This window comes from Asterias amurensis, chromosome 14, assembly GCF_032118995.1.
Source record: "Asterias amurensis chromosome 14, ASM3211899v1".
Taxonomy (NCBI): Eukaryota; Metazoa; Echinodermata; class Asteroidea; order Forcipulatida; family Asteriidae; genus Asterias; species Asterias amurensis.
The window spans coordinates 7,487,133-7,514,661 of record NC_092661.1 but is presented as its reverse complement, the minus strand read 5'-3'; the positions used below and the strand labels follow the sequence as shown (position 1 = coordinate 7,514,661).

Below are 27,529 nucleotides of genomic sequence, written 5' to 3'. Positions count from 1 at the left end.
TTTCTTGAAGAGTGAGACTGTCGCTCGTTACATTGTACCCAATTTGGTCTGCGACCTTTCACTACGACGGCGATAAACTACGCAGCGCCCTCGTGTGTCACGAATTAATTTTGTAAGTCGCGCGACGAAAAGTTTGCCATCGGTTTTCAAGTAAAGTACAGTGGTACAAGTAAACTTTTACACAAAAACAACACAACGCGCAGAGAAGACGATGGTTTGCAAAGTTTACACTTTTCAAGGTTGCTGAGAGAGCGCAATATTTAGGAGTATTGATCCCACCCACTGAACAACTTGGCATCATATTGTGGTTTGCAGCGTTTAATGTCCTCGAAGAGACGGTCGCCTCGGACGGGACAGCCCTCTCGAAGACCTACTCGTTTTAATTGACTGAAACAGTTGATAACTTTAGACGGCCTTGTTGCTATTAGGTTAGATGTAGAAAAGACAACTAGTTTGAACGACAGAACAAAAATATAAATGAACAACCAAAACTGTAATTCCCTTTGTTTTATTCGGTGAGCCTTTTAATTATAAATTTAAGTAAAACAGGTAGAATACAAAGTTTACTATACAGAAAAACTATAATTATTGCTGGTTGAATTACAGCTAGTCCAATGAAATCATTGGGGATCGATGTTAACCAAACTTATAATATCCAATTACCAAAGTATTAAACAAAACAGAGCCATGGAAATAGGGTCGCACTAAATGATAACAGCTGACAACAAAAGCACCGTTCTTTGTGGACCTTGTACAACTTATTGTTGAATGAACTCCAACACAACGCCCCTCCACAGAGAGTTTGTGTAAATCTCGACTGTTTTGTGTTTGACTTTTTTTGCAGTCCATTGTTTTGTGCATTTTTGCATAATTGGTCGATGGATCTTCAAAAGCCCTCTCAACCCAAACCGACCCAGTAACTGATGGAGTTACCTTTAAATTTTATGACCACAATCAGCAACCCTTTCTGCAAACACGCAATACTATTGTCTTTCAACAATTATCGCCAGAGTTGGCAAGTTAGCACTAAAATAATGTGCGTTGAATTAAATAAACACCGATGTTGAATGGTTGTAACAGGCCCAACGTCTTGCGTGCACGAGTTTCTTAGTGCACTGTATAATATAAAGCCAATAATTTATAACAGCAACTTATAAAGAAAAGCTATATTCATGCACGAAGAATAATAAACAAAGTATTTTGGACGCCGATATATGTATAAATAATTAGAAGACTTATTATAATTCTTTATACCGATAAAGTAATTACACTGTCGTGAACATTGTTATAAACAATTCGTTATTGCACATTTTTGAAAGTTATAATTACTTACAATAAGTTAATGTTTCCATGTTCTATTAGGATCATTAAGAATGATTATTGATTAAAATAAGGTTTGCTCAGAAACATTTGTTATTCACTGCGCAAAATTTCATTAAAGGGTGCCTGTACATAACAACTTGTTTTGTTTGGCCTCGAAGATTATTTACAAAGTCGACCAAACACACTGTGGCTGTAATTACAATCAAGACATCCGATCGTTGTCTTTTCAGCCTCGGTTTCGTAACACTGGTTTGAATGAGAAGAAGGTCAGGATGGATTGGATTTATATAAACATAGAGGGCGTCAGCAGAAACTTCATGATTCTGAACCAACTTAGGTTAGCTGTGCCACTGTTCAAACAAAATATCTTTGCTAAGCAAACATTAAGTGGGGCACCATTCAACTTAAATTAATTTTGGCTAATTACCTTTTTACATTAAGCAATACTTTTCTGAGCTTAGCAAGTTTTTGTGCTTACTGGCTTTATGAAGATGTGTGCACTGTGGTTCTCTATCTGGGGTTAGACCTAAACGCCCTGCCTGTCAATGTCAGGTTGATGACCTAGTTTAGATTGACCTAGTTTAGATTGACCTAGTCTGGGCCGATTCTCAGAGTGGTGGTGTACTAACACTATTACAAATGTGTTTCAGTCGATTAAGATTGATTACGATGGTAATTATCCCATAGTGCTGTCAGCAATGGTGTCTACCACACGGGAGAAATGGAGAAGTTGAAAAGTTACGGGTAGCCATTGGCTCGTTTCTTTCACATGGTCTTGCCTCATCATGCATCGGATGGTCTCAATACAATTAGGCCCCCTACTCGCAGAAATATGTTCAATGGAATTTTTATCAACTGTGCTGGTTGGTGGGTTGGGCTACTTTAAACCTCAAATAAAACTAAACCAAGAAAACAATTATGCTTATAAATAATTATCTTTTACGTCTGATCCCGTTTAAAGGGCAGTGAACACTATTGGTAATTACTCAAAATAATTATTAGCATAAAACCTTTCTTGGTGACGAGTAATGGGTAGAGGTTGATGGTATAAAACATTGTTAGAAACGGCTCCCTCTGAAGTGCCATAGTTTTCGAGAAAGAAGTAGTTTTCCACGAATTTGATTTCGAGACCTCAGATTGAGAACTTGAGGTCTCCAAATGAACCATCTTTTTCTTTCATTATTATCTCGCAACTTCGAAGACCGATTAAGATCAATTTGTTATTTTATGCATATTATGTTGAGATACAACAACTGTAAAGGCTAGTCTTTGACAATTACCAATAGTGTCTAGTGTCTTTTTTGAGTTTATTGTGTGTATATTGGGCGGGTTTGTAGGATAACTTCAAGCATTGCAGAAATGAATGCAAAACAATTTCTTATAATGTGTTCCAATATAACTCATACAAATGATACGAGAGGTTGAGGCAGAGCAAGCGTCAAGATATAACGAGATCTGGGGGCCCAATTTCATCGAGCTGATAAAGCACAACAAGTAGCTAAACATTAAAAAATTGTGCTTTACAGAATTAGGCTACCAGTACCATTTCACATGTACAAGTTGTGACTGGTACCCAGCTCATTTCAGCTAAGCATGAAATTCTTGAGCAATATTTTGTTGGTTGTCAAAGACCGGTCTTCTCACTTGGTGTATCTCAACAAGCATGCGTCAAATAACAAACATGTGAACATTTTGACTAAAATGGTCTTCGAACTTGCGAGAAAAAAAGTGGAAGAAAAAACACCTTTGTCACACAAATTGTATGCTTTCAGACGCATTGGATTTGACACCTGAGGTCTTTTAGTGGCAAATTAGAAATGTACTTCTTTCTCAAAAACTCCGTTACTTCAGATGGAGCCGTTTCTCGTTTTATACTATCAACAGCTCTCCAGAGTGCTCGTAACCAAGTAAGTTTTTATGCTAACAATATTTTGAGTTAAATACCAAAAGGGTCAAGTGCCTTTAAGCAGCTCTATGAAAATGGGCAATGGATAATAGCCAACGACACGTACAAGACGTATTGCCACTATGTGAGCACACGGTTATAGCGTGCAACAAAATTGCTCAAACTGTCTTGACTGGGTAGCCTACAAACAAAGTGTACCGCGGGACATATACTTTAAAAAGACAGTGTCGTGTCTGTGAAAGTCGATTCAATTTTTCCAGAAACAGACATACTTTGCAACACACCGTTGAGCACATTGGTACCGTTGATGTTTGGTGGCAGTATACTTAGGTTTTTGAAAATGGGTGACGTGTGTAGATCAACGATGTGACTTTACTTGAAATGTCTGCTGCCACCAGCGTCTCAAATTGCCCCAATAAGCAAATTCATCTGTGTGAATTGTATTGCGTCTCAAAACTTGACTTTGCACTATACTACAATGGGATGAAGTGTAACTACTGAGTGAGTCTGTTTGATGTCACACTACCAGTTCAGATTGCATGTCATCGTCAAGTTCATCTTCATCTTCATCATCACCATCTCCTTCATCGTCATCGTCGTCGTCTTCATCCACGTCGTCCGGCGATGACACGACATTCTCCTCGCCGTATTCCGGAGTCTTCACCCCGTCTATCTCCTTGGCTATTGGCGGCGATACCACCACGAGGCCGGAGCTGGCTGCTTCTTGCTCTCGTTTCTCGCTTTCATTGGGGTGACGTGATCGGATGTGCCGGTCGAGATCACGGCGTCTTACCAGCACCTTGCCGCAGTATTGACACCGGTACGGAGTATCACCCTCAGCATGGAGACGAATGTGTTTGTTGAGATTGCTAGGATCACCAAATGGACGAAGGCAAACCTTACATTTCAGAGGTTTGTAGCCAGTATGTGTCCGTAGATGAATCTTGAGACCATACTTGCGCGAGTACAGCTTACCGCAGTAAATACACAAGTGGCCCCTCTTGGCCTTACCGTTGGGAGCTTGGTGATGATTGGTGAAAAGTTGAGGGTCATGGAAGCCTGTCATTCCCTGACCGGTCAAACTGCGTTCTAAATTAGCATATTTATTCAAATCCATGACGTCACTTGCTGCCGAGGCGACCAGGGGTGCAGTTGCATCCGGGTAACGTAGGAGACCAGCAGGGAACGGGAATTTGTAAGAGAAACAGGGTCCACTGGAACCATACAGGTCACCATTCGTATGGACTGGGACAACAGTTCCATAGCGGGATAGCCCAGGATGTAAACCAGGTTGGGTGTGTTGATGATGGTAGAATCTGTACGGGAAACCAGCGTACGGATCAAGGGGTCGGTGGAGGGAACCAATAGCAACTGGTGTCTCAGCATGGTGATGGTGATGCGCTGAGACGGGACATGGCTGGTACCCTGCAGGAAGACAGTTTCGTTCCAGTGCTTTTTGTCGCTGTTGGAGAAGTGACTCGCCAATGACAGAGTTGTGGTGGGCAAGCTGTGGACTAGCTGGGCGTGGCAAACCGAACATTTTCTCCACAGTGAATGGAACTTTACGTTCGTCTTGACCAACCCTAGAAGCGGATGACGTAGACGGGGACGCAGAGGGAAGTAATGAATTCCCACCAATGTTGATAGAGTCTTTACTGCGGACAACACGGAACCCTTCTTTCTCCTTCCGAGGTGAATTCTCTACCTCCACCGAGCGCAGTCTAGAGTTATGCGGCCGGAACGCTGATCCGGTACCGTCACCAATAATACTAACGGATTGACTTATGCGTCCGGTTCCGGCCCCGGTTAGAGCACTCCGGGCTAAACTATAAATATCCATCATATCACAGTTACCATCCCCTGGGACCCCTGGTACCCCGTGCTGGTTATGGTGATGCCCGTTTGCGCAGGTAATCTGCGGAGAAGCGGCAATGGATTTACTGTCCCCAGATGAAGTTGAAGCGATTCGGTGAAATGCACTGCCGGAGCAAATGTTGCGATCCGTCTTACTGACAGTCGGTCGACATGTGAGGGCGCTCGTCTCACCACGAGCTGTGATTGTACATCTGAAGCGAAGATGGGATTTTAGAGTGTTGGGATACCTAAACGTCTTGGGACACCTTGGGCATCTGTAGCCGTCCTTACCTGCAAATCAAATACACACAAAGAACAATTTAGTCACATATTATGTTACACTTTTTAAAGTTTGGCCCTTTGCCATTGTTCGACTTCGCTCCAAACCTCCGGTAAACAAAAATGAGGGAAGGGCCCAGGGCACCCCACAATCAATTACATGAAGTTGAGATTTGGAATGGGTTATTACTGGCAACATAAACGTTTTTGTCGTTTAATTTTCGTTTTGTTCAGAGGTGGGGATGGAAGGGTGTTCATTGTGGCAGTGAAAATCCTTTTAGGGCCGAGATAAAAATAATTCACAGACAGGCCATCAGACTGCCAAATATATATATATATATATTTTAGAGAAAGAACATAAGACCGGTTACCGACGTTTGTTTAAAAAGAAAGGTGATAAACAGCACCAATGAATGCGAGTCTTGACATAATCAGGCTATGTATCTTTATGTGTGTATATGCTGAGTCTTGGAATCATTCACACACTGTTTGCTTTTAAGACTATACATCAGTACAACATGTTAATAGTCCTTGCTTTAAGATGACCCTTCAACAAGGCCCTTACATAGACACTAGGCATACTTGTATCCAAATACACAAGTTGTGACACTCCTCTGTAACGTATCAGGCAAAATATTGACTCTATGGACAAGAAAGAATGTCTGCTTAAACCGTTTTCTTTCTGTGTAGGTTTGATCCAGCGGCCAATCCAGGCATCTTAAAGTCTCCGTCTGTTAGATTGAAGAGGCAAGCAAGGCTTGTATTGTCAGGTAAGATGGTGTGGCTATTGTACGACAGTCTGTTGTACCGACAAAGCCTCAATCATCATGTTGGCCAACATTTCATCCTAATTCCTTTTGTGTCACTCTGTGAATGTCTTCTTTTCTTCATCTTCGTGTCCTGTAGATAATGAGCACTCACCGCCTCCAGATAAAACCCCTCCAATGCCACATTTAGGCTGATACCCAACGGGTTATATTGTCACTGGTTTTGCGACGAAGAAAGCGGATTAAAGCGCTGGTTTTTGATTACAATTCTTACTTTCTGATGGGATTTCTAGATTCAAATGATGTGACACCCAAGGCTGCTCTGTTAACGAATTCAGAGTCTTGTCAAAAGAGGCTCACAGTTTGTACCCGTATTACACCAGTCCGTTCGAATCGGATTAATCCACCGATTACTGGGTACAGCTGCAAACGATAGGCCTAACCATTGCTTGATCCAAAGCTTGGCACAAACTCCTAATAGCTTGACTTCTTTGTCCCAAAATCTAAGACTGAGGACAGTTTCTTATCTCTCTTTCTAAAAGGAATTGTAAATCTGTTGGATTGAACCATGCACTGTCGTAATCTTTTGTCACAATCCTCGTACCCTAACGACAATAGCTGGGGTTACCATGCAGAAAGAAGCATATTTCCAAATCCGTTTTTGGCTTGACTGATAAGCAGTTTTTATTATCATTACAAATAAATAAACACAATTTCAAACCAAAATACTATTATCCAAAGCACTGGACGCATTTCAGCCTTTTCAAAATCCAATAATGACTATTTAATATGCAATAGTTGCAATCGATTTTATATAAAATTGTGATTTGCATGTTTGGTTCTGGTCTGTTCCACATACTCCACACATTATATTGATAATAGTTTAAATGACATACAACGTGAATACAGATCTCTGCATTAGAGACCCCTTGTGCTAATCAAACACACAAAAGAACATTTGTTTCGCTAGTACAAAATTATACATTAATTTATATTAGCCGCAAGTGTAATCCGCCAGCCGGTGTTTGGCAGATGTCTGCCATCATGGCCAGAAAACCAACCAAGAGTCAGTTTTTTGCATTATGGAAGTCTACATTAATTTCAATCCTTTGTTCTCCTTCATTATTTTATAAATTGGCAAAACATGTTTCTGCATAAAGCTCCTTTTTAACGCTGATTGGGCTTGAAAAACTGTAAATTTATTATTATTTGTTATATAAACTTTGCGGGTTGCAAGGATCAAAATTTGTTTGTGGTTTACAGCTAGTTCCTTTGAAACAACTGTTGCAGAAACAACTGTTGCTGCTAAGCAATAGATGGAAATTTACTGTTCCTGCTTAGCAAGAGTACATGGAAATAAACAGGAACATTAATATTTATCTTTTTCAACTTTTTACAACCATACTCTGAAAAAATGCATCAAATAAAATGGTCCCGTTGTCGCAAAATCATGCAAGGTTTGTCGAGTGTATAACTAGAAACAGTTCGACACAGTTGTATACCGCTTGACAATGTTTCAAAACGGAAATTTTTTTATTTCATTTTAAGAAAAGGTTTAACTTTATTGAGTTGAGTTCCATCCACCATTGCTTAAAGTTGTCGATGAACAAACTCTCTCTTTGAGGTATTTTAGTTTGAGTGATAATCGAAGGGTGAGCTGTAAATAGTCTAAAGGGTAATTTCTAAAAGATGTCTGTAATAATCTGCCAAATTCAGTTCAAATCAATTCAAATCGCCTGTTGTCCATAATAGGCTAATATGGAAATTTGCTTTGTTGAACAAACTCATAGCAGTGCAATTAATAAAAAATTACAGAATAACAAATTATGCTGACGTTAACAATATTTTACACTATGAAACTTTAAACTGTATTCATACTTCGTTGATTTAACCAATTCAAGGTTTGTACGGATTCAATGTGAACATTGTCGATGTGTTATCGACTATCGATTCGATAACCCAACATCTGGCCCATAATCCGCTTTCACATAGAAACAAACATTCTGCAACCTTTACACATTAAATCTCTTATGATGCAAATTACTTTGGAGTGTTATACAGTTGATTATAATTGATTTTTGATTAGGCTGACACACTTGAAAAAATGTCACTTTTTTTATAGAAATGTGGTTATCACAATACGTTTTCGCCATCACAGCATGCAAACATTTTCGTTGAATTCAGTTTAAAGGCCGGTAGACTTTTGGTAATAATTGTCTAAGACCAGTATTCGCGCTTTTGTGTATCCCAACATAGCATAACAAAGCTGTAAAAGTTTGAACTCTGTAGGTCATCGAAGTTGCAAAAAAAAATGTAGTCCCACATACCTTGCAGGAAAATGCCGAATGTTGAAGCGCCCGAGAGTCACTACGAACACGAGCGATATGAGATAAGAAGCCACTTAAAAAAATGAGAAAAAAAGCTTGTTGCACTGTGCTTTCAGAACTTCTGATGAGAAAGGCTTTAGGTCCAAGATTCTGTTTTTTTTACCCCTTCTCTAAAACTTCACTACTTTAACAATGCTTTAAAAGACCAACAACTCCCAAACCACTAGTTTTTATTGTCATTAATTATTTGTGGAGTAGCCTAATTACCTAATTACCCAATATTTAATTATACTAAATACTTTTTAATAAGCAACAATACATTACCTTTTTTAATAAGACAGTTTCCTATTCTAGCCGTCGTATACAATAATGTCTTCTCTCTTATCCCCATACCCAGAGTTTGAAGCACAAAGTAAATTGCCTTTATATCTTGCGTGAAGTTCGCTTCGATCGATTAACCTCCGTCAGATAACCCTTGCACCCTGACCAGATCTAACGGTCGATGTGGCAAACACGTACGGGCAAATCATGAGAATCAACGGCCGGTGCGGCCAGGTTTTTCACGCTAGAAGTGGTCCGTGTGGCGCGGACAGCCACGGCACAATGTCATTATACCATGGTGGCAGTCTAGCCGTAGAATACATTACATGTAATGCCTGCCTGGTATGGCTATTGATCCAATTCGATCCACTGGTTCAACCACTCGTTTTGCTTCAAATTTGTTGCATTCTTCAACGATTTTTCGAGATCTCAATCTGAGCCTGAAGCAGAGACTTGTTTTTCTCTCAGGTGTCTCTTTGTACTGCACATCGATCTCAGGCAAACTGAATGATTTTGCTTTGCGGGCAAATTGGACGAGTTTGGAGAGAACTTTATGCATAGTGAATCAGAATGATCATATGCAATATTATTCAACAAGTCTTTATGGATTGGCGCGGGAACTGACGTCAAATCGTTTACCTTGCCTCTAGCGAGATCTACAGCTCTTCAAAGTTGTTAAGTTTTCTAGGATTTAATTGTGACAATTGATTTGCTAATGAGGAGACGCTGTGCTTCTTTGTTGTATTTTTTATTTTTAGATCAACAGGGGGGAAGTATCAGTAATAGGCAAAAATGCAATATTGTACAATATTGAAATCCATATGCTTTTATAAGCGTCCATTTGAAACAGCATTTTTAAGACCACTTACTGCAGTAATTATCTCAATGTCCGTAATCAACCGCTGTGTTCATGACAAACAAGTGTTTTTGAAAACAAAATCTGCAAAGAATTACTTGCTATCTGCTGTTCATTGGTATCTTTATAACAACAAGCGTAAGCCATGATTGTGGATTATACTGAACTTTTCCTACATCAAAACTTATCAAATGCTCCCTACAAAAAGACAATGCATAGATACCAGAAGAACAAAGTAAAGAGGGTAGCAAACGACCGTACACAAAATTATAACGTAATCTAAAACGCAGACCCTCATGAAGTAACCGGACCGGCCAGTTACTAAAAAATATTGTGACACAACTTATCAAAGCACAACTAATAAGCAGTGTTGAACTTTAACTATGTAGGCCCCTATGAAAGTCATTGGGAAGAGTAGGAACAGTGCTGAGAATTCACATATCAATTTTGCAAGAATATTAAAATTGCCGGTCACCAAATCCCAGTGCATGCCCGGGGAAAATGAAGATCTATTCCTAAAATAATGGCAAGTTGTAAATGAACTTATAAGAAAGTGTCCTCACACGTTTCAATTTCTGACATTGTTCCCTTGCCTATATACCCCTCACTCTGCCTTCATGTCGCACGCATCCATTCAGTAATTTGATTCAACAATAGCCAATGCCACATCCAGAAAGTATACACACCACCCAGATATAGAACAATCAAATATAAGCCACAATACCAGTTCAATTTGATAAGTGCAATTTTCAGGTCCAGTGACGGACGTTGTAAAGACAAAGTAAGCGGCCTGTGCTACTTGCAACTGTGTGTGAACTCCACAGGTGGTGTGTGGCGCGCTTATTGGCTAGTCTACACAAAATACCTGCGTGTTATACCACACAGATCCAGCACTAATAATGCATACAAGGCATTCATAATGCTAATTTACATCACTGTCTATCCATACATCTGTTGTTTATACAAAAGGCCTACAAGTTGGTTGTTAGATCGCTGGCCTGAGGGTCTTTACTTTTATTGCATATCATGCAATTTAGGATTCGATTTCGCACGACTGCATGTGGTGATACGCCTATACTCATTCTTGCCTATATCAACTTAGAAAATATACTATTGTGGTTAAAAAATCATAGTGTGTTAGGTTCAATCTTCATACTTTATCTTCCATAAACACGACTTACCCCACAGAAAACTTGAAGACATTATGAGATACTTCGAGAGAGGACTGAGAGTTTTCTTGAATGATCATTAGACACAAACATCAAGTTATCTGATCTTCCACGGACAGGAATGTTTTATTCCAAAACAAATTACTTAAGGAGGCACGTTCGGGAAAAATGCGTTTGAAGTTATGAAAAATAGCCCACTCACAATTCAAGTTGGTTTGCGCATACAAAGAACTCCTCATCTATCGTCTTCCGTAACATCGTGTCAGGTCAACAGCTTCTAAAAAATGTTTTTTTAATGTCCGGCAAGTAAAGTTTTTGATGATAATTCCTCCAAAGTATTTCAGTTTGTTACCAAATTGTGTAAGAAGCTTTAAGATAATGTCTGAGAGTATAAGGGTTGGCCCAAGACCAGATAAAAACACAAAGATATACACTCACTGGTGTCTAGTGACAAAGTAATTACAGTTACATATCGGGCAAGTAAAGTCTTTGATGACAATTCCTCCAAAGTATTTCAGTTTGTTACCAAATTGTGTAAGAAGCTTTAAAGCCATTGGACCCTTTCGGTACAGAAAAAAAAAAGTTCACAGATTTACAAATAATTTACAGGGTTTACAGAAGGTAATGGTGAAAGACTTCGCTTGAAATATTAGTCCATGAAATGCTTTACTTTTTGAGAAAACGGTAAAACAATATAAATTCTCGTTAACGAGAATTACGGATTTGTTATAAACACATGTCATGACACGGCGAAACGCGCGAAAACAGGAGTGGGTTTTCCCGTTATTTTCTCCCTCATCCGATGTCCGATTGAGCCTAAATTTCCACAGGATTGTTATTTTATATATAAGTTGTGAAACACGAAGTGTGGGACTTGGACAATACTGTTTACCAAAAGTGTATAATGGCTTTAAGATAATGTCTGAGAGTATAAGGGTTGGCCCAAGACCAGATAAAAACACAAAGATATACACTCACTGGTGTCTAGTGACAAAGAAATTACAATTACATATCGGGCAAGTAAAGTCTTTGATGACAATTTCCTTACAAGAGTGTTTTAGGTTATTACAAAAAGTGCATGTCATCAGATCGCTTTATAAGATATTCGAATGGGAGTACCCGGAACAGATAAAAACTAAACAGATCCATTCTTTCTGGAGTTTGATAACAGATTGATGACAGCAGTTGAAGAACCATTTGTTGTAATTACTGATTGTAGATATGGTGTTGCGTGCTGATTTAATACATTCTTCTGCAAAGGTTAATAAAGGGACATGAACGAAACATGGGATCGGGCGGCATAGAGTCTTTCACGATGCCAGAATGTATGCATTTTCAATTTAAAATACATGGTCAAAGTTTTCAATCTTTATTTTATTCAAAGTTAATCTAACGAACTTAAGTAGTTTAGTTAATAATATAGTTCGATCAAGAATGTTGTTCTAGATTATGTTTAAGTCTCGCAAGTCAACCACATAAATTTGTATTGGTAATAAGTTGTTTTGTCTCACGAGTTCCCGTTTATTTTGCTAGCGGTTGCACCAAATTCGGCAAAACATCACAGAGAAATTGGACGTTATCCATTAGTTAAGTAAAGCCTTACTTTAACTCGCTAAGCACAGACTAGCAGTGGTAGCAGGATACATTTTAAACTCAATGTTTGCAAACACTATTTGTATGGCAACCCAGTTGGATTCCAGTACGCTAATAAGCCATTGGGATTAAGAGACTTATCGTAACGGCCTTGCGGTCAAACTGTATTCATACCACAATTTGGTTATAACTCACTATGGAAACCACGTAATTCCCAAGCTATAGATCTCACAGTAAAATGCATAAACTCTTTAGAAGCAGAATCAGTTTATCTAAATCCTTCTATTTCGCCGAAGCTAAAGAACACCCAATGTGGGACAATCGAACACTAGCTGTATACGCAACGCAGCATGGCGATCGATATGGGGGATTTAGAGCGGGGCTCTACTCCACTGTTACCCGCTTAATCACATGGGCAAGAGAACCCTCACACCTGGTGTTCGTATTATCCCAACTTCGATCGTCATCTATTGAATGCAAACCATTTACTAAAGGAGGTATGTATGAGGTCTAACTTCTAACGGGGATTAGGAAGCTGGTCCTTGTCTTGGATTTGAACTGTTCTTTAAAAAAAAATCATTAAATATAAGTTTCTATACTTGTGATGAATGATTGAAACGTTAATTAAGCACTAACAATCAAGTCAGCAATTCTGGAGAAACTGTTAGGACTATCTCACAATGTGATATTAAACATGTGCATGATTACTTTATAATTTGATAAACAGGAAAAATACAACTGGATCATAATCCCTCCGTCGTATTTTGAGTGTTTTTGATGGAAACGTTTACACAAAAATATCATTTTGGTATTTATTATATAGGATTGTTACTGACAATGCAATGTTTAGACTGAGCCAGAATCGAGGGTCAAGATGTAAGTTGAACTCATGTGGTGAATTGATGGTTTAAAGGCACTGGACACTATTGGTAACTACTAAAAATAATTGTTATAAAAAAATACTTGGTAACGAGCAATGAAGAGCTGTTGGTAACATAAATCTTTGTGAGAAACGGCTCCCTCTGAAGTAACAGTTTGCGAGAAAGAGGTAACCTCACTCAAAATGACTTCAGCTGAATCCTTCAGATTTCCACAGATTTGTTATTTTATGCATAGTGTGTTTACACCAAGTGAGAAAACTAATCTTTGGCAATTACCGAAAGTGTCCAGTGCCTTTAAAGCTTCCACGCCATTCTTGATCGGCTTGCATTTTGCTTATCGCCACCAGCACTGGAGTCAATCGGGTTTGTCGTTTCCCTTCAGAAAACTCTTTCATTTCAAAACGGGCAAAAATTATTTAATGTCCAAACGAATTAGATTGAAACTGACGATGTTTTTGTACCGTGGCAGTGGCCTAAGGAACTGTAGACTATTACTGTTGCAATCATATGTTATTCACCCCGTCTGAATCAGTCGGAATTATAAGGTGATCTTCATGAAACGAACAGACATGCGCAACCACGTCATAAGTCGTCAAATTGGTTTTTCTTTTAAACAATATTGCTTAAAGGCGCTGTACACGTTTGGGATTGTCAAAGACCAGTTTTTGACATTGGTGTATCCCATCATAAGCATAAAATAACAAGCCTGTGAAAACTTTGGCTCAATTGGTCATCGACGTTGCGAGAAAATGATGGGGGCACCCTTTTCGGACGAATTTGTGTGCTTTCACATAGGAATGAAAGACTTCTATAGCTATAAGTCTTTTAATATTTTAGTGAGAAATTACCTCTTTCTCAAAAACCAAGTTACTTCAGAGGGAGTCGTTTCCCACAATGTTTTATACTATTGGCAGCTCTCCATTGCTTGTTATCAAGTAAGTTTTTTAGTTAATATTTGTTTTGAGTAATTACCAAACGTGTACCATCCCTTTCACAGCGCGTTAAAACAAAACGCAGATTAGAAGTTGGCGAATAGCAGCAAAATGGCTGAAAATCCAAAAAAGTCCTCTGAACCCCTACAGATCCCCTTTATATGTTTCCATTGTAAAATCGAGAAAATACAAATACCCAAAAGAACAGTGTTTATTTAAATTGCCAACGTCTAAAACGTCACAAAATTACGCAGGATATAAACTGTAACAACATCGCCTGACGTTTCGACCTTAGCAGGGTCTTTCCCGAAGGCTAAACAACTATCAAAACGATAATAGTTTGCACACACTGGAATACAAATGAATATTGTGGAAAACTCTCATTGAATGGTTGTTGCCTGCAATGCTTAATAGTTTTGAGAGAAACTAGAAACAAGTATGGCTATGATCTTCAGGGAAGGTATGACGTTTGGTAATCATACTTAAAATTAATGACAATAAAAAAAACTTTTGGTTAGAATCTTATCAGCAGCAGTTGAAAGTATATAATTATAATTATATGATTAAAACAATCGAACGGTTCCAAAAACATTTGGTTTCAGAATACTGAATGTAAGTAACTTAAAGGGACTAAACTCAATGTTCTGTGACTATGAGCACATGAAACGATTTTCTAGTGATCTCGTGAATGACCGATTGAGCCTTATTTTACACAGGTTTGTTCTTCAAGTTTGAGGGGTCACAGAGTGTGGATGGTTTTTATATTTGCTGAATTATGTTTTATGACATTGCAACTTTCAAGTCGCAAACATCCAACCCAATTTCACTGCTTTTTTATAAGTCACGCTCAAATGAAAAAGGTCAAGTTGAATTTGTTGACAATAACTGCGTTCGTAATGTCGTCAATCATATCATTCGTTATCAAACAATGTTGTCAAGCAAACACAAAGAGCAGATTTAGTAAAATACTATAACCATATTTTATCATTGTGTCAAGAACAGAAAAAAACTTCCGTATCCTGCCACCACTGTTTCATTCGCAATGAAATAAAATAGTATTATAATTTACCTAAACGACACATACCTTTTCGTTAAAAAAAAAGGTGGTGGCAGGACACGGAAAGTTTTCCAAGAAGAGTTAATCTTTTTACAAAAAAATTATCATTTGGCAAAGTCATTGTGTTCAAATGTGGGCTAAACATCTATAGTAACATACCGTGATGATGATGATGATGAGAGCTTCCAATTTACCGCCAGAATAAACCTGGATAACCCGGTCAGGTACCGTCAATTACGTCTTACATTCGCGCTTGAATTCAAGAGCCCAAATGTTACCAAGCTGATACCTGACTGCAAGTACAACACTTCACCACAGGGACAATCACCTCGTGTATACAGGTACCTCCATCCTAACAAAGTCCCTCTTTTTAGCTTATCTCCAAGATAGACAAACTTTTGATGATTAAATACGAGCATTTTTTTCTTTGGTACGGCTTCAGTTTATACATAGATGAATAGGCAAATCCGATTAGTGGCTGACGATCCTATAGGTGCTACCGTGGGTTAATTGAACCGAGCTGTACATACTTTCTTTTTTCTTGTTGTAATACCGAGACAGTATAGGGCTAATATTGCTCCAGGGCGTTCAGTGGACAGCTTGGTTTCTTCCTCTTAGCTCAACCAAGCCGTCTAAATCCCCACTAATACTGTAATTCCTTGGTCGTAAGTTCCGAAAAGGAATTCATTGATTCTTTTTAGGGGGGGTTCTCTGAATGACCTCCTGTGTATTGTAAGTGCATGGAGGGTTGGACAATACCATTGCACCCCATTCATACCGCCTGGAACGTGTGCTCCTAATAAGGGCACTAGTTAACAAACCCGCCGACAAGCAAACCACTGGAAAATAGCTACACCACTGAAGAGAATGACAGAATAAGAAGTCAGCCAAAAGAGCTCTTACGTCGCACTCGAGACGACAAAACGCGTACAGTGGTCGAACCAGTTATCTTACAAATGAGACTCCGAGGTGGAAACAAGACGATTGTTAAACTATACTCATTATTGGCAATACTGAAGATTGAAAAAAGTAGCACCGTGTAAAGAGACTCTCTGTAATTGAGTGACATATTATTGAAGACACTATGGTGTCATTTCACACTAGTCGACCTGAGCTAATATCTACAGACCAATTGAGCTGACTAGGTAGGCTAACCTTCTGGTTGGTGTGGGGATGGAGGCCGCGAACTCGCTACATTTGACCCACAGTTTACCCAAATCCAGACAAACACAGTAACAAAAAGTTGTCGATTAGAGGCAAGCTCCAGGCATATCACAATGTGAGGCAAGCTCCAGACCTAGCACAATGTGAGGCAAGCACCAGGCATTCTAGAGGGTTAAGCAAGCTCCAGGCCTAGCTAGCACAATGTGAGGCAAGTACCAGGCATTCTAGAGGGTTAAGCAAGCTCCAGGCCTAGCTAGCACGATGTGAGGCAAGTACCAGGCATTCTAGAGGGTTAAGCAAGCTCCAGGCCTAGCTAGCACAATGTGAGGCAAGCTCCAGACCTAGCACAATGTGAGGCAAGCTCCTGGCCTAGCTAGCACAATGTGAGGCAAGCACCAGGCATTCTAGAGGGTTACGCAAGCTCCAGGCCTAGCTAGCACAATGTGAGGCAAGCTCCAGACCTAGCACAATGTGAGGCTCCAGGCCTAGCTAGCACAATGTGAGGCAAGCACCAGGCATTCTAGAGGGTTAAGCAAGCTCCAGGCCTAGCTAGCACAATATGAGGCAAGCTCCTGGCCTAGCACAATGTGAGGCAAGCCCCTAGCGAGCACAATGTGAGGCAAGCTCCAGACCTAGCACAATGTGAGGCAAGCACCAGGCATTCTAGAGGGTTAAGCAAGCTCCAGGCCTAGCTAGCACAATGTGAGGCAAGCTCCAGACCTAGCACAATGTGAGGCAAGCCCCTAGCTAGCACAATGTGAGGCAAGCACCAGGCATTCTAGAGGGTTAAGCAAGCTCCAGGCCTAGCTAGCACAATGTGAGGCAAGCTCCAGACCTAGCACAATGTGAGGCAAGCCCCTAGCTAGCACAATGTGAGGCAAGGACCAGTCATTCTAGAGGGTTAAGCAAGCTCCAGGCCTAGCTAGCACAATATGAGGCAAGCTCCTGGCCTAGCACAATGTGAGGCAAGCCCCTAGCTAGCACGATGTGAGGCAAGCACCAGGCATTCTAGAGGGTTAAGCAAGCTCCAGGCCTAGCTAGCACAATATGAGGCAAGCACCAGGCATACTATAGAGGGTTAGGCAAGCACCAGGCCTAGCTAGCACAATGTGAGGCAAGCACCAGGTATTCTAGAGGGTTAAGCAAGCTCCAGGCCTAGCTAGCACAATATGAGGCAAGCTCCAGACCTAGCACAATGTGAGGCAAGCCCCTAGCTAGCACAATTTGAGGCAAGCACCAGGCATTCTAGAGGGTTAAGCAAGCTCCAGGCCTAGCTAGCACAATATGAGGCAAGCACCAGGCATACTATAGAGGGTTAGGCAAGCACCAGGCCTAGCTAGCACAATGTGAGGCAAGCACCAGGTATTCTAGAGGGTTAAGCAAGCTCCAGGCCTAGCTAGCACAATATGAGGCAAGCTCCTGGCCTAGCACAATGTGAGACAAGCCCCTAGCTAGCACAATGTGAGGCAAGCACCAGGCATTCTAGAGGGTTAGGCAAGCTCCATGCCTAGCTAGCACAATGTGAGGCAAGCTCCAGACCTAGCACAATGTGAGGCAAGCCCCTAGCTAGCACAATGTGAGGCAAGCACCAGGCATTCTAGAGGGTTAAGCAAGCTCCATGCCTAGCTAGCACAATGTGAGGCAAGCTCCAGACCTAGCACAATGTGAGGCAAGCCCCTAGCTAGCACAATGTGAGGCAAGCACCAGGCAATCTAGAGTGTTAAGCAAGCTCCAGGCCTAGCTAGCACAATATGAGGCAAGCACCAGGTATTCTAGAGGGTTAAGCAAGCTCCAGGCCTAGCTAGCACAATATGAGGCAAGCTCCAGACCTAGCACAATGTGAGGCAAGCCCCTAGCTAGCACAATGTGAGGCAAGCACCAGGCATTCTAGAGGGTTAAGCAAGCTCCAGGCCTAGCTAGCACAATATGAGGCAAGCACCAGGCATACTATAGAGGGTTAGGCAAGCACCAGGCCTAGCTAGCACAATATGAGGCAAGCACCAGGCATACTAGAGGGGTAAGCAAGCTCCAGGTTAGCTAGAGGGTAAGGAAGCTCCAGGCCTAGCTAGATGGTTAAGCAAGCCACAGGCTTAGCTAGCACAATGCGTAGACGAGCTCCAGGCCTAGCTAGCACAATGTGAGGCAAGCTCCAGACATAAATAATAATTTTAATTATTTGGGGGGGGGGGGGGGCTAATCGTCCTTACTCGCAGCTAGAGCTGAATTGCGAAGGACGCGGCTACAACGTGTTCGAGAAGCAGACATGCAAGGGCGCATTCAGCTGCCAGCCACATCAACCCATTATGACCACGGAGCACAGCCAAGATCGAAAGTGTTTGATTTTTTCCTGAGGGAGGAAAACCGGATAGTCTGGAAAACCCTCGTGGCACAGCAGAGAACCAACGCATAACTCAACTCACATATGGCCCCGACCGGGAATCGAACCGGGGTCACCTTGGTGAGAGGCGAGCGCTTTACGCCATCCGAGGGGTAAGCAAGCTCAAGGCCTAGCCTAGAGAGGTAAGCGAGCTCAAGGCCTAGCTAGAGGGGTAAGCCAGCTCAAGGCATAGCCTAGAGAGGTAAGCAAGCTCAAGGCCTAGCTAGAGGGGTAAGCCAGCTCAAGGCCTAGCCTAGAGAGGTAAGCAAGCTCAAGGCCTAGCTAGAGGGGTAAGCCAGCTCAAGGCCTAGCTAGAGGGGTAAGCCAGCTCAAGGCCTAGCCTAGAGAGGTAAGCAAGCTCAAGGCCTAGCTAGAGGGGTAAGCCAGCTCAAGGCCTAGCTAGAGGGGTAAGCCAGCTCAAGGCCTAGCCTAGAGAGGTAAGCAAGCTCAAGGCCTAGCTAGAGGGGTAAGCCAGCTCAAGGCCTAGCCTAGAGAGGTAAGCCAGCTCAAGGTCTGGGTAAGCCAGCTCAAGGTCTGGGTAAGCCAGCTCAAGGCCTAGCCTAGAAAGGTAAGGAAGCTCAAGGCCTAGCCTAGAGAGGTAAGCAAGCTCAAGGCCTAGCTAGATGGTAAAGCAAGCTCCATGCTAGACGGAGAAGGCCGACACAAGGTGTAAGACGGAAGGCAAGCAGAAAGCCGAGACATCTCACTCACTATTTCATACGCCTTCATTTCAGCAATGTGACAATATGAAAAAAGAGGGGAAATTTCAACAAATTTTCAACACCCGATGTTCTTTTACCCTAAAACTACAACAAAACATACCAATTGTCCAACAACTCAAGCTGAAGTTTGCGTACTTAGAATTGGGCATGACCAGGTCTGGTTTATTGTTAATAGTGATACGTCATCAGTATTTCACGCTCAGCATCCTTGTGAAAATTATTTTACGTTTTGCTACTTTGGCCCAGCGTTTACTATTGTCATACGTTGTGTCTGCGTGAACACTAATGACTCATTACAGTTTTTGAAAGCATCGATATTCCCGTGTGAATAATTATTGAAACATTTGGACTCACCAGCTGACTGCATTTCCTGGACCGGTAAGTAATGTCATTCCACATGGTAACGTGTGAAAATATGTCTTTGGTTAAACAACACATTGATATGTACACAACACTTGGTGTGGTTATTAACACCACCTAACTGTCTAACCGAAGGTTAACCGGAATAGCGCTGGAAGAAATAAAAGTCTGGTCCTCTTTTTAGTTTGAAGATATCAATATTCAGCATTGATTGCACACAGGGAACCTGACGACTATGCAACCGGTCTGTACATTATGTGAAATGAGTGGCTTTGTCTTTAGATATTGTTATTAGATTATTCAGACGCCTCAACGCTCTTTACAATAAAGAGTAACAAATGGTAAAATTATACAGCAAAAATAAAAAAGAAAGCAGAATGTACTGTAAAAACAATTAGAGAAGTGCACACCAAAATTTGTCAAACAAATTAAGAAACAAGAACCAAACTACAACAAACTCTTTTAGGGAAAACTTTTTTGCGAGTCTAACTATTATGTATTATATATCAATTGGCAATTCCACATAAAATGAACATAAAATAAACATTATTGGCTCATATGGATAGAAAGAACAAGAGTTGCCAACAAATTATGACCAATAACGTCGTTTGTTTCCGAGAAAGTGTATTTTAGGCTATGGTCCACCATTTGTTAATGTTGTATACTGCTCAAGTTACATACCTCTATATCGATTGATAGTGGTAGGCATCCCCAGGTATTCAGCAAAGCCACTGGAGTACCACACTAGGAGCTCCTCTCCACGCAAGATGCTTCGAGTTGTACGGAACATCACTCGCCCCTCCGGAGAACGAACGGCAGACAGATTCTGCTCGTGGTCGTCGTGTGCCGCGGCTACAAACCGCATCCAACGGGTAGGATGAGAGTCAGGGCCACTAACTAACCGGCCTTCAGAAAACTTGACCTAAAGAGTTGAAAAACAATGATTTGGAGCAGTATTAAACATTAATATCGTTTATTTTATGTTACCATGAAATATTTACTCCGATCAGCACACGTATCTTGATTTGACTCACATCGGGTCCAGCAAGATGTCAGACTTAACTCACTATAAACGGCCAAAACTGCAATGTAGTTGACCCACCTTGGTCAAGTAGGGTGCCTAACGTCGACCCTGTTAGACTTGACCCACTTTATAATCGGCTGAGACCCCAAGGTGTCCAATTTGACCCACTTTGATCAAGAAGGGTGCCCAACTTTGACCCTGTTTAACTTGACTTTAAGTCGTCCCACCTTGGTAAAGTAGGGTGCCTTACATGGACCCTGTCAGTATTGACTCACTTTAAACTCGGATGAGATCGCACGGCGTCGAACTTGACTCACCTTGGTCAGGTAGGGTGCCATGCATCGTTCCTGTTTGACTTGACTTACTTTATACTTGGCTGAGACCCAGTGCGTCTAATTTGACCCATCTTGATCAAGTATAGTGCCAAATATCGACCCTATCAGACTTGACTCACTTTAAACTCGGCTGAGACCGCACGGCGTCAGACTTGACTCACTTTACAATCAGCTGAGACCGCAAGGTGTCAAACTTACTACAAGTATTATTGTTCTGAAGTTGATGTGAATGTGTTAGTGTGTTATTTTATCTATTGCTTTCCAGCTCCACGTACACTCAGCTAGAGCGAGAATCACCAGTCACTGACGGCACAATTCGAATATAATGATTGATTTCACTCCCGTTAAAAATCCTTGAAACTATATCAATTAATTAACAGCAGACAACTTTTCACTGACTGGTTGATGAGGTGGATCACTGGATCCACGTCCCCGCCTGCATGACTTGAATTCCTCCATGCCATTGCATCTTAAGTGACAAGCGGACTTCACGCATCATAAAACTTGGTTGTATTGATTGCCCGCGAATTCTTTTTCTTCGCAATAAGGATGTTTTTGAAGCGATGGAAAGTACAAGGGGTTTGTTACCAGCAACTTTGGTTTGGAGATAATGCTGTTTAATTAGACGCTCTAGCAGTGGTCAGTGACGAGTTGAAATAGGTCCACACGGAAACCGAATGTGAATTGGGAATGAAATAGTATACAAAAAACACGGTTCCGGACAAACACCACACTCGAGAACAAAAAATGAATTTTTGCAAAACCGGGCCCAGGCCGCAATTTATTCTTTTTTTTGTATATCAAAACTGCCACTGTCGTTGTGCTTTATCCTTCTATCGATTAAAAAAGGGATTCCTTAAAAAAAACTGATGGGGTTTTGGTGCCGTAACCCTTTTGCATCAATTCAGGGATAGCCTATCCGGGACTCAAACGGTCCATGTTTTGACAACCTCTCGTTCGCGGTGCGATGTATGTTCACATTTGCTTAATTAACAACCATACTTCCTAATTTGCGAATTGAGAGCTTTATTCACAAAGGAAGAGACTGGCATTGCCCAAACAATCTACAAGTTGACTTATGCTTGTATAATACGCGTTTAATTTGCTGTTAAATTAATGGTAAGTTATTCGGGTAAGTGACTATAGCTAGCATGTTGTTAAAGCAATACATGCAGACGTTCATTACTTGCTCAAGGACATGCTTTGTTTTTTTAACGACTGTGCCCATAGGCTACGCATTGGTACTGGAAGGAATTACTACCGAATTGGTGATAAAATAATATAAGGGAATTATTGTCCAATTAGTGAAATGAGTTGACGAGTTTTTACTAACAGATTTGAGATGGAATAAAGTTAAAGGTTGGAGGACTTTTGGGGTCATGTCTATGTTTAGGTCAACGTTTCACATTGAACTGGTGTCCGTGTATTGTCTAATGAACGCATCTTGACGTTTCGATCACTTTATCTTGGTTGTCTTCAAGAGACGTCTGGAATGGATGATAAACTACATTCTACTTGTAAAAAAGGCAATGTCTTAAAATACCTCTGAAAAGTACACTCTAATCAACCTTCACCCTACAAAGATTCACCGTCGTGGTTTTGTGTTTTGTCGTTAGTATACTATGTCATTGTTGTGTCATTGTTCTGTTGTGGGAAGTTGCAATCATGATGATGATGATGCCTTTTCAACACATGGGAGGGTCGGTAACTAATCAGGCCACATTCGGGTTTTTTTTTTCGTGATAAACAAGATTGACTGCTTGTGTTGAATTATGTGGGAACTACACTGCACTGGACTTGAGTGAAATAATCCTGGGAAGGCAAAGAACGCATTGTAACTAATAGATACTTCATCACTACTGATGCCCCACTAATTTTTTGCTTAGCAAAGAAATTTGTCAATCAGTATTTTCTGCTTAACAGCTTTATGAAATTGGCCCCAGGTTGAAAGGTGGTATTGGATCCAAACACCGGGTTCATCGACTGTGTCCCCCCCCCCGCCCCAAAAGGACTTGGTTCCAAAACATTGGGCTTAATCTAAAAGTAGCCCGTGGATGGTAAGAAGGTGTGTTAATGGGGCGGGCAAAACGGGACTCTTGGTGGGGGGGGGGGGTTAAAGATTGAAGCCGACTAGGTATAAATCCATTGTTCTTCAGAATTGTGGTCATGCTCAGAACCACGCCAAACAATGGACATTTACTTTTATAAGTCTGCTGCCACCGTTAGCTTTCTGAAAGCTCCATTGTAGAGCCCGGGAAGTGATTCATTTTCGTGAACATTATCGCCATTAAAAAAATAAACATTAATTTTGAGTTTGTTAACAAAAAGGGGACGGTATAAAACAAATTTGGTTTAAAAACGATAAATAAATAAAATGACGCGAAAAAAAGGGCCTATGGCTGTTCAGAGATACGGGTTGTACAAAAAAACAAAAACAAAAACGAGAAATGTACCACTTTCTCAGTCCCACGGTTTGGTCAACAAAAGCTATTTGTGTTTTGATGACAATGTGGGGGCAACGCGTTGGGCACACAACAAGGGTTGTTATCCAAAACAATGTGTGCCCACAAAGTTAAGGGTACCTCCTCTTACACCCAATCATAATAATTCAAGTTGTTTTATTGTGATAAGTTAATCCAATTACTCTTCAAGGCAGCGTGGGAGAAAGGGGGAGGGGTGGCCATTACATTTATTGCATCTAAAAGATCATGGGAGCGGAACATGTAACTCTCTTTCAAAATCAAAATTAAACATCTTTTATATTTTATTCGGCAATGTATTTATTCAGAATGGAAGTTGGAAAATGTGCACGTTTTGTGTTAAAAGGGACGTAATTTCACGGATCATTACTTCTTAATTAAAGGCACTGGACACCTTTAGTAATTGTCAAAGACCAGTAGTCTCACTTGATGTATCCCAACATATGCATATAATTACAAATCTGTGAAAATTTGAACTCAATATTGGTCGTCGAAGTTGCCAGAGAACAACGAAGGAAAAACACCCTTGTTCTACAAATGTTTGTGCTCTCAAATGCCTCAAAAGGGTTTCAGGTCTCAAATCATTTAAAATTGGATTGAGAAATTATCTCTTTAAAAAAAAACTACGTTACTTCAGAGGGAGCCGTTTCTTACAATGTACAACCAAAAGCTCTCCACTGCTCATTACCAAGTAATTTGTTATGCTAACAATAATTTAAAGTAATAACCAAAAGTGTCCAGTGCCTTAAAAGGAACACGTTGCCTTGGAGGGTAGAAAGATGTTGTAAAAGTATAGTACAATGATCCACACAAAAATGCCTCGAAACTGCACGGTTTTCCTTTTACCTCGTCGACTAACACGGTCGGCCGTTTATGGGGTCAAATTTTGCCCCCATAAATGGCCGACCATGTTAGTTCGCGACGTCAAAGAAAACCGGTGCATTTTTGAGCGATGCCTGTGTGGATCATTATATTCTACTTTAAAACATCTTTCTAACCATATGAATTTCATAACACACGGTTTCAAACGCTTTTTATAGATCAACTCGTCCGATCCAAGGCAACGTGTTCCTTTAAAAATGAGGCTTATTTGAATTAGAGTATAGTCAACAGCTCTTTTTCCAAAATGGACAAAAATACACAAATGCTTGAAATACAAGCGACAAGTCCTTGCTATTAATTTGTTTTAGGAGTAAACCGTGGCACCATAAAATAAATCAGATGCCACATCAGCCATTGGAACACATTACAACCAACTATATATCAATTGGACTTGAAAACCTCATTCGGTTCGTATAGGCCTACTTATTTCACTATTACTTAAAGCCTATCTCTCTAAATGTAAAAGAGTAAAAAACAAAATTCTTTACATTACGAGTTGTCCCTCATTTTATGGTTCTTTAAAAAGAGCGGTGGTTATTTCACTCTTTTAGAGGGGTTTCACTCCTGGGACAGAGTGAAAAATCACTCAAAAAGATGCAAACTTCAATCCCAGAAGACCACTCGAAAAAAGAGTTGTCCCTCATATTATGGCTCTTCAAAAAGTGATTTTTCCACTCTTTTGCATTTAGAGAGATAATCGTATAAATAACTTGAAGTCCAAACTCTGGAAGGAAACCAGAGTTAAACTTTTTCCAAAACTTCACTGTGATCTAATCAGACGCTTGTCATGCGCTTGTCAAAAATCACAACTAAATTGGCGTTACCTCAAGACTGACATAAATAGTTAGCTTTATCCCTCTAAGTATCAACCCCCTGAATTGATGCAGTAAGAGTTTGACTACCTTCTAAAAACGAACCCCAGCCTAACTCACTGGAGGCTCAGCTCATTCTCGGCGTATATATAGGCCCACAAGATTGTGATTTCCAATTACCACACTGGAAAAAAGGACAATCAGTTAAAAGACAATCGCGTGATGCAGAACTCCTTCCTTAATACTGAAGAGTGAGTCGCCGCGAAGCATTCGCAAATTTTTGTTTCAAATGTATATAAATCACATCGGTGATTGATATTATTTTATAATGATATATAATAACTAATATTTAGGTGTCCTGTTATTGTTTTAAAAATCATTTACGAAATGAGGCAACCCAGAACACCGTCATTTTGACGTGACGTTTGAACAAAATAAATTGGTTTGTCTTCAGTGTAAACTGGGCTTTTCTCAATGAAAACTCACGGGCCTACGGTCATCTCGGAGTTTGGCTGAGACAGTGATGCGTTTCTATACAGTGCAAGTTAATTTCTTAGGCTTCAAATAATGATCTAAGCATTGGGTTTTTACACTGTCTCTTAAAGATTAAATTCATTTAGCTAGTTATAAGTTATTCTTTTTCGTTCCTGTGCTGTACAAAAACCTCTTTTGAAATATCTAAAATTGATATTTTGTTTTTATATTACTGGTTGTCACTTGTTCATGTTGTCAAATCACACGTGTAACCCCCTGCAACATGGCTATTGTATTGTTGTTGTCTTTATTCGATGCCTTTCTTTAAGTTCGTTCATAACTAGATTTTATTTATGTGTTGAACTCACCTCCAGCATATACGGGCTGTCCCTACTGTCTTTCATGTTGACACCGAGGCGAAACTCTCCATCAAACGGACCCAAGCTAACATCCGCTGGGATCTCAGTCGATGTCCATACACTGGTCTCAATGTCCGAGCTTTTAGCGGACCCAGATCGTCCGACCAGTGGGGGAACATGGGGCGAGTCTACGGCCGGGAACATTCCTTAGAGATGGGTGGTGACAACGACACTAGGAGCTTGGGTGTTGATCATGGGTGCACCATCCAAGCAACTGACGAGACACTAATGGCAAACAGTTCGCAATCACGAACGCAATTCATCCCGTACAAAAAAAGCAAGGCTTATCTACACACAGATGGAAAATATTTTTCACTTCAACAACAAAAAAGTGGGAAAGAGACCGATGAGAAAAATTGATCGAGAAACAGCTGTGAGCCAGTGGAGTCAACAAAGACCAGTTTTGCAGCGTTTTACCGGGCGACGACTGGTTTTATTGAAAACGAGCGCCTACTTGTTGCGCATGTGCACGGGGGAGCTACGGGCCGCTGAGCCAGTCACTGTTACGGGTCCTTGGTGCTAGCCGCGTCGGCGCGGTACCTCAGCCTAAGTACAACTAATTAAGGACAATGGTACAATAATATTCTTGCCTAAGAAATCTGCATATTTTCCTAACGTGGTGGGGAGGGAGAACCATAGTTCTTCAACGGTAACGGTTCATCTTAGTCAGGCGGTAATGTCTTAATGCTCGATTTACACGATGTCTGGTGCCGTCGGTGTCTTGTGGTATAACTCGACTAAACTGTTTCAAACTAAACTAGGCTATGTTTGTCTCCAACTGATCTAGCAGTCTTAAAGGGAAAGTCTAAGTTTGGTAATTACTCTGAAAATTGCTAGAAATAAAAACCTTTGGTGTAGAAGCACAGTTTTCGATAGTATAAAGCATTTTGATAATCATTTCACTAGTAATGGTTATGTGAAAATATAAATCTTGAGATACAACCAGACCCGTACCAACGATAAACACAATTATATCATTATAAAAAGGATATTGCACTTATAATGGATTGAAATAACACAACAGTAAACATTAAAACAAAAGCAAATACAAAACCTTCAATAAACACCCATAAAAGTAAGAGGGACCTGGGGTGGATGTTTACAAAGAATTAAGACTAGTCTTATCTCAAGTTAGGACGAGTTACTCACCCTAGCTTAGGACTAGCCATAACTCTACACCTGGTAGACACCAAATAAACTCCTGGACACACACAA

At 40.7% G+C, this 27,529-nt stretch overlaps 1 protein-coding gene across 1 annotated transcript; it reads right to left on the bottom strand.

The window, feature by feature from the left end:
• Positions 1-504: 504 nt before the first annotated feature.
• Positions 505-26,470, bottom strand: LOC139947569 (PR domain zinc finger protein 13-like). The gene is made up of 3 exons (XM_071945511.1): positions 26,264-26,470; positions 20,570-20,810; positions 505-5,374 (listed from the first exon to the last, which is right to left on the bottom strand). The coding sequence occupies exons 1-3, from the start codon at positions 26,456-26,458 to the stop codon at positions 3,747-3,749; spliced, it is 2,064 nt and encodes a 687-aa protein (XP_071801612.1). The 5' UTR covers positions 26,459-26,470; the 3' UTR covers positions 505-3,746.
• Between the last annotated feature and the right edge of the window lie 1,059 nt (positions 26,471-27,529).